The sequence below is a fragment of the Microtus ochrogaster genome, chromosome 10 (genome assembly GCF_000317375.1).
Source record: "Microtus ochrogaster isolate Prairie Vole_2 chromosome 10, MicOch1.0, whole genome shotgun sequence".
In the NCBI taxonomy this organism is placed as follows: Eukaryota; Metazoa; Chordata; class Mammalia; order Rodentia; family Cricetidae; genus Microtus; species Microtus ochrogaster.
Window position 1 is genome coordinate 33,883,095 of NC_022016.1, and position 14,601 is coordinate 33,897,695.

Sequence of the window (14,601 nt, forward strand, 5' to 3'; positions counted from 1 at the left end):
CTAGCTCTGTAGACCAGGCTGGTCTCGAACTCACAGAGATCCGCCTGCCTCTGCCTCCTGAGTGCTGGGATTAAAGGCGTGTGCCACCATCGCCCGGCCCTACTATTTATTTTAATGTAAAATGGGTAACAGGAAGCCTAGCTAGCCAAGAATCAAAAGGAACTGGTTTACATAGAAGTAGACCTTTGGAAGTAGGTCAAAACTATATAGAAAGTGCTTGGATTCTAACCTCCAGAGAAGCTTAAGGAAGGGAATTAGAGTTCTCATTGTTACTAGACTCACACCTATTTTCTCCTTCCTCCTTTCACAGTCTGCAAGGTGAAATCACACAAATTTTGTGCATTGAGAGCGAGCAAAGACTGCAAGTGGAATACTTTGTCCATAACCGATGACCTCTTTCTACCTGCTGATGAAATAGTAAGTACCAGCCATATCCTCCCACAGACACCTTCTCCGACTCATTTAAAGTCATGACACACAGGGAACGGAAGAATTCTTCCTGTCACTAGACCAGCACAACAGTCTCTTCCTCTTCCATAGGATCCAATGACCCAATGAATATCATTGAGTTAAGCCCCAGCTGCCACCTTTCATTGGTCAGTAGCATTGAGGGCAGGTCCAAGAGACTCTTAGCTCATGTTCTCTGTGTGGAGTATAATTAGCCCAGTCTTACTTCTTTGATCACTAATTTCTGTCTTTTGCCTTTTTCCACTTTAGCAAACAATGCCTCATCAGTTGGTAGAAGGAAACATACCTGCCGACTCTCGTTGTGCAGTATGTCATGAGAGCTTCGGTAGTCATCAAAGGCTTCTGGATTTCCGCTGCCTCTGGTGCGCGTCTACGGTGAGTCTCTTTTCATAGCTTTGATACTTGAAGCTTATTCCTAGAGAAGAGGTAGATTGGGGACTGTCTATAACTATACAGGGATAAATAAGTAAATAGATACGTATCTCAGAGACCCTTACAACAAAATGCATTATATAGATTCCATAGTACAGAGCTCAGTAACTTCCCTTTTGTATACGACGAGGGAGTCTTTGAGAGAAAGATTTAAAGTGTTCATAATCTGATGTTTATTATTAATGAAGCCATTCTGTCAATGAGAAAAGCTGAATTCTCAAATGACTATATGAACAACTAGAAATAAATTCTGGAGTCTATCCTTAAGAAAAGATTCCTCCCTCATTCATTATTTCCTAGAAACTTATAATCTTTATTAATGGTTAATAACAATGATCTAAAAATTATCATTGCCACTGTGTAATAAATATTTTCTATTCATGATCTCAGTCATTAGAACAAGCCTCATTGTCCCCATTTTACATATGAGTAATGTGGAGCTCAAAAAGATAGACCCAAGGTCATATGGCCAGCAAAAATAAAGTCTTGATTAATAAATAATTCTAATAAGAACATAATTCTAACTATAATAATACCATGTCTTGGAAACACTAGACCTCAACTGAGGATAATTTTTGCTCCAGTAGACATTTTCCAGTATCCAGAGACATTTTTGATGGCCAAACCTGGACTGAACGGGAAGGATGCAACTTGTATCTCGTAGATTCTTCAAAACTTACAATGCACAGGATAGTATTTTATAACAAGGAACAATCAATATTACAGAGCCAAAAACAATCAATATTACAGAGATTGAGAGACTCTGATCTTGACTTTCTAAGGTTAGATGTTTCTCTCAAACTGAGTTTTCTAAGATAAGAAGAAACCGAAGTGAGCTTCTTCCCTGAGTATTATGTCCACTGGCCTCTTTTTAATTCCCTTTGAATAGCCACGCCAGGCTCATGTCCGTAGAAAGTGCAATTGTTCAGAATGTGGAGCTTAAAGAGGTTTGACATCCATGAAAAATGGCAGCTTGCCCGGAAGTCTGCTTTGACACTTCCCAGCTATTTGACCTTGACTAAGACCCTTGACCTCTGTGGGCTTTCGCATATGCTCATGTCTAAAATGAGCTCAGTGATGCTTTCCCCACCACATACATTGTTCTAAAGACTGAAGTATAAACATCCTATCAGGATTAGGACTTTTGAAATACAATGAAATTTCCCATTCTGCAGGCTACTAAGGCTGGTGACAGTGCAGTAGCTGTAGTTGGGAATCTTCGGAAAGACACCTTTGAAAGGACCAGAGTTCTACACCCTAAGTGATATTGCAGTTTCACAGTAGAATGGGGTGGGGTGGTGTCAGGTGAGTTAAGGTTTATGTAGATAGTACCAGTGTCAGAAAAGGAGACTTGAAATAGAAAAGGCCCAATTCTTGGGATGGAACCGAAGACTAATCAATCTTTTCTTCTTCTCTCTCCCCCTCCTTTTTCTCTTGTGCTCTTATCGTTTCAGGTGCACGGCGCCTGCCAGAGGTGGTTTTCCAAGGAATGTTCCTTTGGAAGTCGTCGCGCATCGATCGTACCACCTACGGCGCTGTGCGACCCTCGGGGCGATGGTGAGTAGGTTAACCTTTACTTCAGAAATACACTGGGGAGGGAGGGAAGGTATAAAGGCTGGGAAGGATGACATGAATTATTCTCCACAACTAGCAAATTATCTGGGGTAAATGTGAATTTGTATGTGTGCATCAAAAAGCTAACCGTTAAGCCTTCAAACATTTTAGTGACGAATATAGTGTTCTGGTGTATGTGTATTGTGTATGGGCATGTTCTCTGTAGACTGTCAAAATTCTTTCTGACTTTTCAAAATTAATTTCAACTTTATTAACTTTTTGAAAAGATTTTCAAATACTACCTATTCTAGGAAATAAATCTCATTTATTTTTGATCCAATGGTTCAAAACCTATGGAAAACCTAGGTTATATTATGTTTAAAATGGAAACTAACATCAGAATTTTTACCAAATATGAGACTAGCATGGTTTTTGCCCCAGTACTCTTCACTGATAATTTGTCACTTTCTGGTCAATAGGAATTTATTAAAAGTTATTTTCACAAGGTTCTTGAGTTCTAAATTAGACATTATACAGTAGGTAATCATGATGAATTAAGGGTCTTAGTAAAACATCACTACCAACAATTGAATGGTGCATATTTTAAGTATCAAAGCAATAATAGAGACACTTGGATATCAGGTAAGTCTCAAAAATATTGACAAATGTATGGGTACAGACAAGCATCAGGCTATTGAGCGAGCCATTTCCAGAAATTTCTGAAGCAAATGTAAGCATGTGCCTCATAGTACCATATAAAGAAACAAAAACTAATTCATTCAGAGATGCATAAATATATTATTCTCAGATCTATTCAAATATTTATCTTCATAACATCACCTACTAGACAATCGACTAAAGAGGAGAAGAAATTGATAACTTTATCAATGAGAGATGATTGACTAGAAAAAAAAGAATAAAGAGGTTTAGGGAAAATGGAATTGATACATGGAGAAAAGTAACAAGCTAATCACCTGAACAAATTCAGGCTACTCACCAAGTCAACCTACTTTTTTCTTGCATTATTACCATTCATTCATTTCTCCCCTTTTATAGAAAATAGATTGTTTTTTCATACAATATGTCCTGATTACAGTTTCCCCTCCCTCCACTCCTCCCAGTTCCTTATCACTTCCCCTGCTATCTAGATTCACTCCTTTTCTGTCTCTAAGAGATAACAATAAAACATAACAAAATAAAACAGGATAAGATGAAATAAAAACATTACACTGAGTTTGAACAAGGCAAACCAACAGAAGTAAAAGAGTCCCAAAAGAAGGCAGAAGGCAGAGACCTACAAGTGCAGACACTCAAGACTTCCATAAAAATACTAAACTGAAAGCTATAATATATACATGAAGACCTATACATGTGCTGGCCCTGTGCTTGCTGCTTCAGCCTCTGTGAGTTCATTTGAGCTTTGTTCATGTTGATTTAGAGGACCATGTTCTCCTGTTGTCCTCCATCTCTTCTGGCTCTTACACTCTTTTTGCCTCCTCTTCTATGGGGTCCCTGAGTCCTGATGGGAGGGATTTGATGGAGAAATCTCATTTGGAACTGTGTGTTCAAGATCTCTATTTCTACTCCTCTCTCTCTCTCTCTCTCTCTCTCTCTCTCTCTCTCTCTCTCTCTCTCTCTCTCTCTCTCTAATATCTGGCTGAGGGTCCCTGTACTTGTTTCCATCTGCTGCAAGAGGAAGTTCTCTGATGATGGAATTCAGGCTAAAATCTTAGGTTTTGTGCTCTTGTTTCCTTCACCATTACCTAGAGATAGCATCCCACAAGATCATCCCAACTGTATATTAATGGGGATGGTAACTATTTGTGCCCAAGTCAAGCATGTTCTGAGCTTTCTGTCCTTGTAGAAGTTTATTGTTTATATCAACTGTGAGGTTATTTTTGTCCTACAGCACGTCTGATTCTTGTTATGGATCATCAGCTAATGGCATTGCTTTCCCTTACATAGAAGTGCCTGGACTAGGCTGTTATTTTGTGTCATCTAGTGTGCAATGAAGCATCTTTTAATTTTGGCTTTCATGTAGCAGCAATCTTGGTCCACTTGGATATCACACTGACAACCCTTTTTTTTTCTACCGTGCATTACATAACCTGGACTTCCTCAAAAAGGGCTTTAAAAAACTCCCTTTCTTCTCAACTCTTCCTGGGCTTCTTAGCCTCAACAAATAAGCCCTCAAAGGAGTAGGATTCCCTATGTGATTTTCCATTCGAGGGGAATCTTCTTCTGTGTTTCTCGGTCACAGAATCTTAGTGGTGGTATTGTGGTTAATCCACTCCAGCCTCCCAGTCAAGCTAGAAAGCTTTTCTCCAGCAAGCAGATGGTGACCTTCTGCGGTGGCCTTTGACAGTGCTGCTGCGCATTCATTCCTGCATTCATTGATTCCATCAAGGGGCTCCGATTAATTGTCAAGACCTCCAATTACCCACTTTTCTCTACTTAGTCTTTAATAAGTTCCTTTAGGGTATAGCTCAAATCAAGTATTACCTTCTATTACTTCTCAAATGGTCTCTTCCCACTTCCCCAAGTTAATTACTTCCTGGACAGTAAAGTAGGAACTCACACAGTAGTTATTAAACATAAGCATGCATCAGATGCATCAGGAATAATTTATTAAAACACAGCGTTTTGGGCCCCACCCTCAGAGGTTTTGACTCAGCACACCTGGGTGAGAAGCATTTCTGAGAAGTTCCCTAATGCTTTCTATACTGCTAGTCCTCCGAACATCTCTATCATTTACTGCGAGATCTTAGACAAGTTATTTAATGAGTTTCTATTCCTCAGTTTCCCACTGTTACTAAAGTTTCTTTAACAACACCTGTAATACAGAAATGTGCATGACTCAGTTTTGATGACCTAGGAAAGCAGGTCCTAACGAAGCTTCTGCCATGACACTATTTTATTGTATGACCACCATTCTGCTATTATTCTGCTGTCTACCAGCTGCCATGTCCACAAACTCGGTGATCATATCACAGCATTCATAAAGACAGCAAACCCTCACAGTATCTCCTGGACATGTTTGCTACCACATAGTGTTGAGAACTCATTCTCCATAACCTTCTTCAAGCTGGAAGGGTGGGCCTAGCTCATGGTGTTATTTGTCCCTTCTTTCTACAGATGTAGAAATGCTCAGGTCCATTACAAAGGTTAAATTTATTTAAACATCATTAAAGATGACTTTTAATAGTATAGGAAGGGCATCAGGAAGCAGGACTTACGCCAATTTAGCATTCTTCTGTGGCGCGAAGACAGTGAACGGCAGTGAAACTAGTGGTCCCCTGGCTTAGGCGACTGGACTAGTGCAACCAAACAAAAGCATGAGCTCTTCTTAAGAGGCTCTTCAGGGTGTTGACTCATATCCTAAAGCCCCTGTGCTCTTTCCCATTTGAATCTGCCAAGCCAAGTCTCTATTGTTCTATCCCAGCGTAATTTATGTCCTTGAGCCTGAACATGAAGACAAAGGTGCACACTTACCCACCTGTTTACTCTGACTCATATGGCAGTTGAGGCCATTTTCTGCTCTTGATTTTCATCATCCAGTAGCTCTTTCACAACTATGGGGTACTTCATACTTTACAGGCCAGCTTTCTGTGCTCTCATCTGAACTACAGAATAAACTTGTGAAATGGTACAGGACATCGGCCACTTCAGAGCAACCTTATGAGTCAGCCTGGATACCTGAGTATGAATCTATCATTTCTGCAGCCCAGATCACGATGCATTCATCTTTGCAACATGCTGCTATTGTTCATACGAGAAGATGCACCCTTAGAGAACTTAAGATGTTCCTGTAGTTTAATGAATTAACTGGGGAGGGGGCAACCAACTGTAGCATACAGCTACCTGTCTCTCACATAGAAATATACTACAAGGTATAGTATAGTATACTGTGCCCAAAGTTGCAAGACGATTCTAGAACAATCATTTCCATTCTGCTCTCATGGTTATTTAACTTGTAAGTAATATTAACATAATTTTCATTTTCCTATTTCTTAATTCTCTACTGGAAAATATATTTACATAGGCCAATAGTTTTCTTTAAAAATAATGCAAATTCTTTGTAGGAAAATCTTGCATCTATCGTCTCTCTGATTTCAGTTTCTTATATCCCTCTCCTCAGTGAATTAGTTACTTTTTCTCATTACTCTGAACATATGCTTCACAAGAGGCAACTTAAAGTAAGAAGGATGTATTTCACAGTTTGAAAAAATACAGTCTAGTTCATCATGGTGGGAAAAGTGTGGCAGCAAGTGACTCCATAGTGGCAGCAACATATGAGCTTGCGCACATCAGTGCAGACCAAGAATCAGAGAGATGGGGGCTTGAACTTTACCTTTATTAAAATAAGAATCATATTTTGTCCACCAATATAAATAAGAACTGGCACAGAGAACATCCTCAATACATATTTGTTGAATGAATGAATGAATGCATGCATGAATGAATGCATGCATGAATGAATGAATTAATGTGAAAAATTGCTATTATGATACCATTTTACCTTTCATTAAAAATTATTGATAATGGTATTTCATTTGTTTATGGGAGATAACTACATCCAAGTTGTACTGCTAAGGAAAGATAGTCGATTTCCCTTGTAGTTGCCAGTTGAAAATGTGCAGAACTGCTTAGAATGCCTTCCGAACCACCAGTCAATTAGTGGGAGCTGCCTTTGATTTTGCCAGGCACAACACTGTTTTTAAAAGTTCAGCATCCCTACCCATCTTACATAAGAGTGAGTCTCTGTAAAATGTGATGTAGGCCATATCTTATCTCGTCTCAATTGCGCTTTTTCTTTTGTGTGTCTATCAGGCCAATTAGTGGTATCGCCTGACTTCTGGAGCCTCGATTGGCCATTGACTTGTTCCTGCCCCTTGCTCGTCTTCGTCAACTCCAAAAGTGGAGATCATCAAGGAATCGTCTTCCTCCGAAAATTCAAGCAGTATCTTAATCCATCTCAAGTATTCGACCTGGCGAAGGGTGGACCTGAAGCAGGGTAAGTATGGGCTAAAGAGGTATGGTTGGGTTTACACAACAGTCTACTACCAATTCACATTCTAGGCTAGAATGATTAGTCCTTGTACCCCGGCAGATACACAAATATATGACTCTTTCCCAGAAATCACTTCAGTCTCTTTTCCTGCTCCCACACTTGCTTCACTTTTTCTGACTGGCAAGACAGAAAACTACGCCCTCTGACATCAGAGGATGAAGAAAAGGGATTTCACTACAGACTTATTTTACTATGGGATCTTCTGCCAATTCAGTGCTGGTTTGGGGGAGCCACTAACAGCCATGCAAAGTATTCTTCTTGAAACTCAGCATAAGACTAGATTATTAGTGGCTTCCAGAGCAAAGCTAAGCAAAAATAAGATGAGTCGAGGCAAGATCTGATTTCTGAGATTGCCTTGTGAAGCTGTGGTCCCAAATCAACAGAGAGTACGAGGCTAATGGAAAGAGAAGGCAGAGTGGCCCATTAGCAGGGTGCTAAAGCAGGAGTTCTTAGGTCCTGAGAGACTGGGAGAAACAGAAATTCCAATTCATCATGAAATGATTTCCCTTTCCCCTTCTTCCTGCAGGATCTGTATGTTCAAGAACTTTAGTCGTTTTCGCGTTCTGGTTTGTGGTGGAGATGGCAGCGTGAGCTGGGTCTTATCCACGATTGACGCCTTTGACGTGCATGATAGGGTGAGTGTCTGGCTGAGTCCGTTTAACCGTTGCTAGAAAGAATGGGGATGTGGAGCTGTCTAGTCCAAGAAGTCCCAAGTCTGCACTCATCCTATCTATAAATGTGTCTTTTACAAGCTTAATGGTTAACTTGACCAATCTAAACATGTTCATCCCGTTATAGAATGGGGTCCAATTCCTTTGAGAAAATATCATTCAACTCCAAATACCCTCTTGTTTCTCTTGCTATAAAGCAGTTCTTTAAAAACCCCTGGCTGTAAGGCCAATTCCTGCCCATTCCTTCCCAAAGAGCACCCTCAAAGTCCTTCAGCGAGTGGAACATGGTGGAAGGACCATCTGAAAGAGCGTCTCTATTTTTCTTGCAGTGTCAGCTGGCAGTCATCCCGCTTGGAACTGGTAATGATCTCGCCCGGGTCCTTGGCTGGGGATCGTTCTGGAATAAAAACAAGTCCGTACTGGATATTCTCAGCAGAATAGAGCAGGCTAACGTGAGAATTCTAGACAGGTGAGTGACTAAAAGGACGTGTCCTTGTGCCTCTTCTATTTATATCATCTTAGTCCAGAACCCAGCTCCCTTTTGATGGAAGGGCGGGCTCACTTGGAAGGTCTTGTCCATTGAGAAACCAGAGAGCCATGTAGCCCTGCAATATTATAGAAGCCCCACTTCCCCCCTGAAAGATCATAGAGCAGGGGCTTTGTGGACAGGTTTCAAGGGTTTGCTGAGTGTCTTTCAAAGTGCATAGTCAGTTGTCCAGTGGAAGCATACTGACTCTTGAGAAATAATCTATAGTATTAGCAGGCCCTCAGAGAAACTTTAAAAGGGGAACAGGGGAGGAGATTCAGTGCCAGCTGGCTTATATTTTCTCTGCTCCAGAGAATAGAGAATATCATCATCCTATAATCTGAGAAATAGGACTATAAGTCAGGTGTGGGTTTTCAAGATACAAATCTGGGGCCATTACAAGGATTCTTATTCCTTAGTTCTTGGGCAAGGATCTAGCATAAATACTCCATAGAAATATTTCTTGAGCTCATGATGCTACCTCTGGTTGACAAACACTGATTTCTGAGATTTCTGAGAAAAATTCCTTCCATCATACTCACCTAGGGATGTCATGAAGCAGAACCCCCTCTTATGTATGCTTTGAGGTTATGTATACTGCTTGAGTTCACCCTGCAAGCCACTTCCCCAAGCACATGAATGCTTTGACTTCTTTCTTGAACTCTGATTTCACTTGTAATTAGCAGAGACCTAAATAACATTTGTGTTTAAATTTCATTTTAGATGGAGCGTGATGATCCGTGAGAACCCCAAACAATTCCCACTGCTAAAAGGACAGGTGAAAATGGATATACCAAGATTTGAGGTGATTATTGTTCAGCTATAATTTAGAGCAATCACTTTAGCACAAGTGAAATATGAAGAAAAGCCTAGAAAGAATATGAAGTACATCTATGGACTCCATGAGGCTGAGCTCTCTGAGGACAGGAGATATCAGTCAGCAGCTATTCACTGCAAATACATTTGGCATTAGGGAAATGAGTCACTTTAGTCATTCATTCATTCATTCATTCATTCAAAATTGTTTGTGGAATAACTACTGTATAAAGAGGTACTGTATTAGGAAATGTTCTTACACGTTAGTAGCTAGAGAAAAATTATATAGCCCCTGTTGCGCAGAGCCCAGAGGCTATTTAAAGGTAGACAAGGTAACATTTTAATAAAGTGCTACATGTATGTCTGTATGTTCCTCTGTGAGGTGTCATGGAAAACATACAGAATGAGTCTCATTTCAACTTAGACCTGAGAAATAACAATAACCAGGAGAAAAATGACAAAGGAGGCCTGTCTTAGTGTTTGCTCTATTGCTAAAGAGATGCCATGACCACAGCACCTCTTAGAAAATTTGGGACTGACTTACAGTTTCAGAAGTTTAGCCAATTATTGTCATGGTGACGCACAGGCAGACGTGGAGCTGGAGGAGGAGCTGAGAGTTCTACATGTTGATGCTCAGGCAGCAGGAAGAGACAGTGGGCATGGCTTGGGCCTCTGAAACCTTATAGCCCACGCCCAGTGACATACTTCCCCCAACAAGGCCACACCTCCTAATTCTTTCAAACAGTGCTACTCCTTAATCATTTAAATATATGAACCCATGGCGGCCATTCTTCCTCAAACCATCACAAGACCTATTTTTATGCTGTCCCAAAGACAATAAAGGCTGTATAATATTAACAAAACTGAAACATATTCATAATGTCCAGGGCATGTTGATCAAGGATGGAACATACAAAATGAGAGACTGGAGAAATAATCAACCCAAGAAAGGCTAATTAATAAAGCACAATAGAAAATTTGGATTTTAATCCTAAGAGTAATGAGAATTCTAGAAGAGTTTGGGGGAATGTGTTTGTGTGTGTAGGGGGTAGATGTCCATGTGCACAGCATACAATTGTGGTCAGAGGTCAGAGGATGAATTCTGGTTTGTGGTCCTTGGCACCTTCCATCTTTCTGTTAGACAGAGTGTTTCATTGGCCTGGAACATCACAGCCTAGGAAGGCTAGCTAGCTGACAAGATTCTGGGGCTCTGCCTGTCTCTGCCTCCTATCTCATGTACATCACTGGGATTACTAGGCTAGGCTTTTTTTATGTGGGTTCTGGGGATTCAAACTCAAGTCTTCATTCTTTTGGTGCAAGTGCTCTATCAACTGAGCCATCTCCCAGCCATCTTTTCCCCCCTTACTTAATACAGAAATTTCCGAACACATTAGGAAGCTGAAATGGGAGTGTCCACCACTAACATCTCATTAAGTTTGCTCAGCCATCATTGAGCTGTAGCCCGGGGTAAGTGAGGAGGCAACACAGTGATTAAAGATCAGAGGCAAGGAGAAAAACTGGGAGGTGCTGACATTATTCAGACTAGAGATGATCCTGATTTAGGTTTGTGACTCAGTAAACCTTGAAAGATACTGAAAACATATAAGTATATGCACTTGGTAGATGCTTGAACTTGGCAGTGATAGGAAGGGCTAAAACTTATAATTAGGAATACAGACTCAAGAGTCAGGCTACCTGAAATCAAATCTAAGTAGTGCTACTGATTAATTCCTTTCCCGTGCCTCAGTTTTCTCTTCTGTAAAATGGGCATAAAATCAATCTTTTCCTCTCAGGGTAGATATTGAGAGAACATAAAAATGATAAGTACATATAACTTAGAACACAATCAGTCACATATTCAGTACTACATGAGTGGATACTGTATTCTTAGTAACCTTCTTGAAAAGGTAAACTTCTGGTATTGGAAAGTTATGAATCAGAATTACAGATTTATTATTTACTATCTGTAGAATATGACATTTTACAGAGAGCGCCTCTCATTTTTAGAATGATTTGAGACTCAAAATAATTTATTTCCAGAAAGGCAGTTGAGTTTCTGGTAAAGATGTTGGGGGCGGGCTTGTGAAGAGATGGGGTATGGTAAGTCACAGAGCTCTGTGACCCCTCTGTCTACCCTTAGGCTGCTGCCATCCGCCATTTAGAGGATGCAAACAATGAGTTGAACAGAATCCTGAAGTCCAGCTATGAGACCGAGGTTGTCATCTCCTGTAGGTAAGTCTTCCTTTGCTTCTCATCCTCTGGGGTATCCTAGGCTGTTCTAAGGTGATGCGATATGAGGCTCACTTTGAAAGTCTGGGGTTTCAAGGCCAAGGAAAGTATGTATTTGTCTTTTCTAATCATTTTCACTCAACTCCGATTTCCTGAGTCGAACGTTAAAGGTAAAAAAAATATGAGGCTGGAGGGAGGAGTCATGCTGCTCAAAAAAATCAGGCAAAATTGCAAGCAGCTATTTGGAAAGAAGGCAACTGAAGGCACACAAAACATTCTAGATAATCCAACAGCACAGACACCTGAGTTGGCTCTGGAAAAGGTCTCTTCAATGCTTGTGGGTACCTGCTTGCTTGTTTGCTTTTTATTTTCAAATTTGTATTATTTGCCAATCTAAGCTCTATTCATTTTTATAGGTTACATATCTACCCAGTACAAAATCAAAAGCACAAGTGTCTCCCATGCATGCCTTTGGGAATGTCAAAACTCTTTGTGGCTGGGTATCCCTGTAGTTTAATTCTTCCCAAACTTTAGCAATCATTTTAAATGTACAATAGCATATAATGCTTGTCATCTTATAAAAATGTTTGATTCATTGAACACCATATCTTAAAAATCATTCCTTGTCCACACATCAGGATTTTTCTTATTAAAATATTAGTTTTGAAAATTTCATGTGTATTTATACAATGAAACGTAACTATATCTACCCTCCTTTCACTCAGTCATAGACTCTCACATATTCCCAATACTACCCCAAATATATATCTTTCTTTTTTGATAACCCACTATTTCAGTTAATGCTACCCACATATGCATGGGTGTGTGACCAACCTCTAGAGTAAGGGACACCTATCAGTGGCCATGTCCTTAAAAGCAGTGATTGTCCCTCCTTCAGCAACTACTTACTACCAATAGCATCTCAGTCGGGAGTGGGCCGTGGCCATCATCTACCCCGTCTAGGCTGGGATTTTGGCCGGCTTGAGCTTCTAAAGGTAACCACAGCCACTGTGAGCGCCTAAGTACAGAGGCCACGTCCTGCCCAAAAGACAGCACACATCCTGTCTTTTTCTATCTTTCCACTCTTCTGCCATATCCCTGAGCTTTAGTGGTAGTAGGATTAATGTAAGTGTCTTCTTTGGGGCAGTGCGATTAATCAATCTTTTATTCTCCTCACTGAATGTTGTGAGAAGACTGTGCATTAGCTTCCACTTGCTGCGAAAAGAAGCTTCTCTGACCAAGGTGGAGAGCAGCCCAGGTCTACGAGGCCTAAGCAAATATTTAGAAGGCAATTTGGCAAGCTGACCATTTAGCAAACCAATAGCAGCAGGTTATACCTTCTAACCTTTGGGCTTTTGAGAAGGCCACAGTAACAGGTGTGAAATGACCTGCTGTGGAAAATGAAAAAAAGAAAGGAATGAAATGTCTGCCCTGGCAATGCTGAAGCGTGCATGGGCAGCCCATATATGGCGGTTCTATTGAACTTTTCTATATTGGGTTGATGAGGACGACTGACCAGGTCTCTTCCTCAAGAGGGCGCCAGATCTCATTACAGATGGCTGTGACCCAACCATGTGATTGCTGGGAATTGAACTCAGGACCTTTGGAAGAGCAAGCAGTGCTCTTAACCGCTGAGCCATCTCTCCAGTCCCACTTCCTCTGGATGGGGCCTCAAATTCAACCATAAATCATAGTTACCGCCATAACAGTCATACCATTTCTGCACCTGTGGGCACATTTCGCCTCACAGTATGAGACTGTAGCCTGCAGGACACAACAGTGGATGAGATCATTGATGCCTTACCTTCCCCAGCAGCCCGCCTCTTACGACACTCTGAAAGGTACCCAGTGGGAGAAAGCTTCCCAGCTGGTCTGAAATTGATTCCTCTGTGTCATGCAGCCAAAGTCTATGGTGTTCTCCCGAATAGAGTCTTACCATGTAGTTACGGTGGGTAACCAAGGGCAATGCAATAGCTTGTGTTATTTTAGATACCTCTGGTACTCCCTGATCAGTAAGTAACTCATAGGGAGGTAGCTCATGCCTTGCAATAAAATTTTAAATAATGAGCCTTGTCTCCTGGGAAAAACATTGTTTATCCATATAAGAGAATTCCATTGTTTCTTTTTAAAATTGTATTAATTTTTAACAAGTGGGTTTCCATATTTTTCAAACATCCTTAGGTTTGTTTAACCTACTCACTACCACATTTCTCTGTCCTATCTTTTACCCTTGTTCCCTTTTAATCTTTTAGCCCCTCTACTTCCCATATTTTTACCATTTTTATATTTATTTTTGTCTTTTTTATTTTCATTTCATTATAAGATTTAAAAGTTTTTTCTTGATTTCATTCTTATTTTTAATATTTATTTATTGATTGATTGATTGATTTTACATCCTGACCAAAGTTTCCCCTCCCTCTTCTCCTCCCTGTTCCTCCTATCACCTCCCCTCTGCCCTCTCCATCCACTCCTCCTCCATTTCTGTTTGGGAAAGGACAGGCCTCCCATGGACATAAAATAAACACGGCATATCAAGTTGTGGCAGGACTAAACACTTCTCCTGTATTAAAGTTGGACAAAGCAACTCAGTATGAGGAATAGGTTCCCAAAAAGCCATCAAAAGAATCAGAGACAGCCCCTGTTCCTGCTGTTAGGACATCCATAAAGAGGCCAAACTATACAACTGTCACATGTATGCAGAGTGCCTATGTCAGGCCCATGCAGGATCCCTGGTTGTTGATTTAGTCTGTGTGAGCCCCTACAAGCCCAGGTTAGTTGACTCTGTAGGGTTTTCTATTTCCATCCATTTGCATGCAAAATTCGAGAAGTCATTG

General features: G+C 40.6%; 1 protein-coding gene across 2 annotated transcripts in view; it reads left to right on the forward strand.

Annotated features, from left to right (window-relative positions):
- Positions 1–14,601, forward strand: part of Dgkk (diacylglycerol kinase kappa) — a 134,015-nt gene that overhangs the window by 88,309 nt on the left and 31,105 nt on the right. For both annotated transcript variants that reach the window (XM_013348285.2, XM_026782330.1), the window contains exons 6-13: positions 311–417; positions 718–843; positions 2,355–2,457; positions 7,285–7,468; positions 8,052–8,160; positions 8,526–8,665; positions 9,446–9,527; positions 11,679–11,770. In XM_013348285.2, coding sequence (XP_013203739.1) covers positions 311–417; positions 718–843; positions 2,355–2,457; positions 7,285–7,468; positions 8,052–8,160; positions 8,526–8,665; positions 9,446–9,527; positions 11,679–11,770 — 943 coding nt within the window. The remainder of the gene's footprint in view (positions 1–310; positions 418–717; positions 844–2,354; positions 2,458–7,284; positions 7,469–8,051; positions 8,161–8,525; positions 8,666–9,445; positions 9,528–11,678; positions 11,771–14,601) is intronic.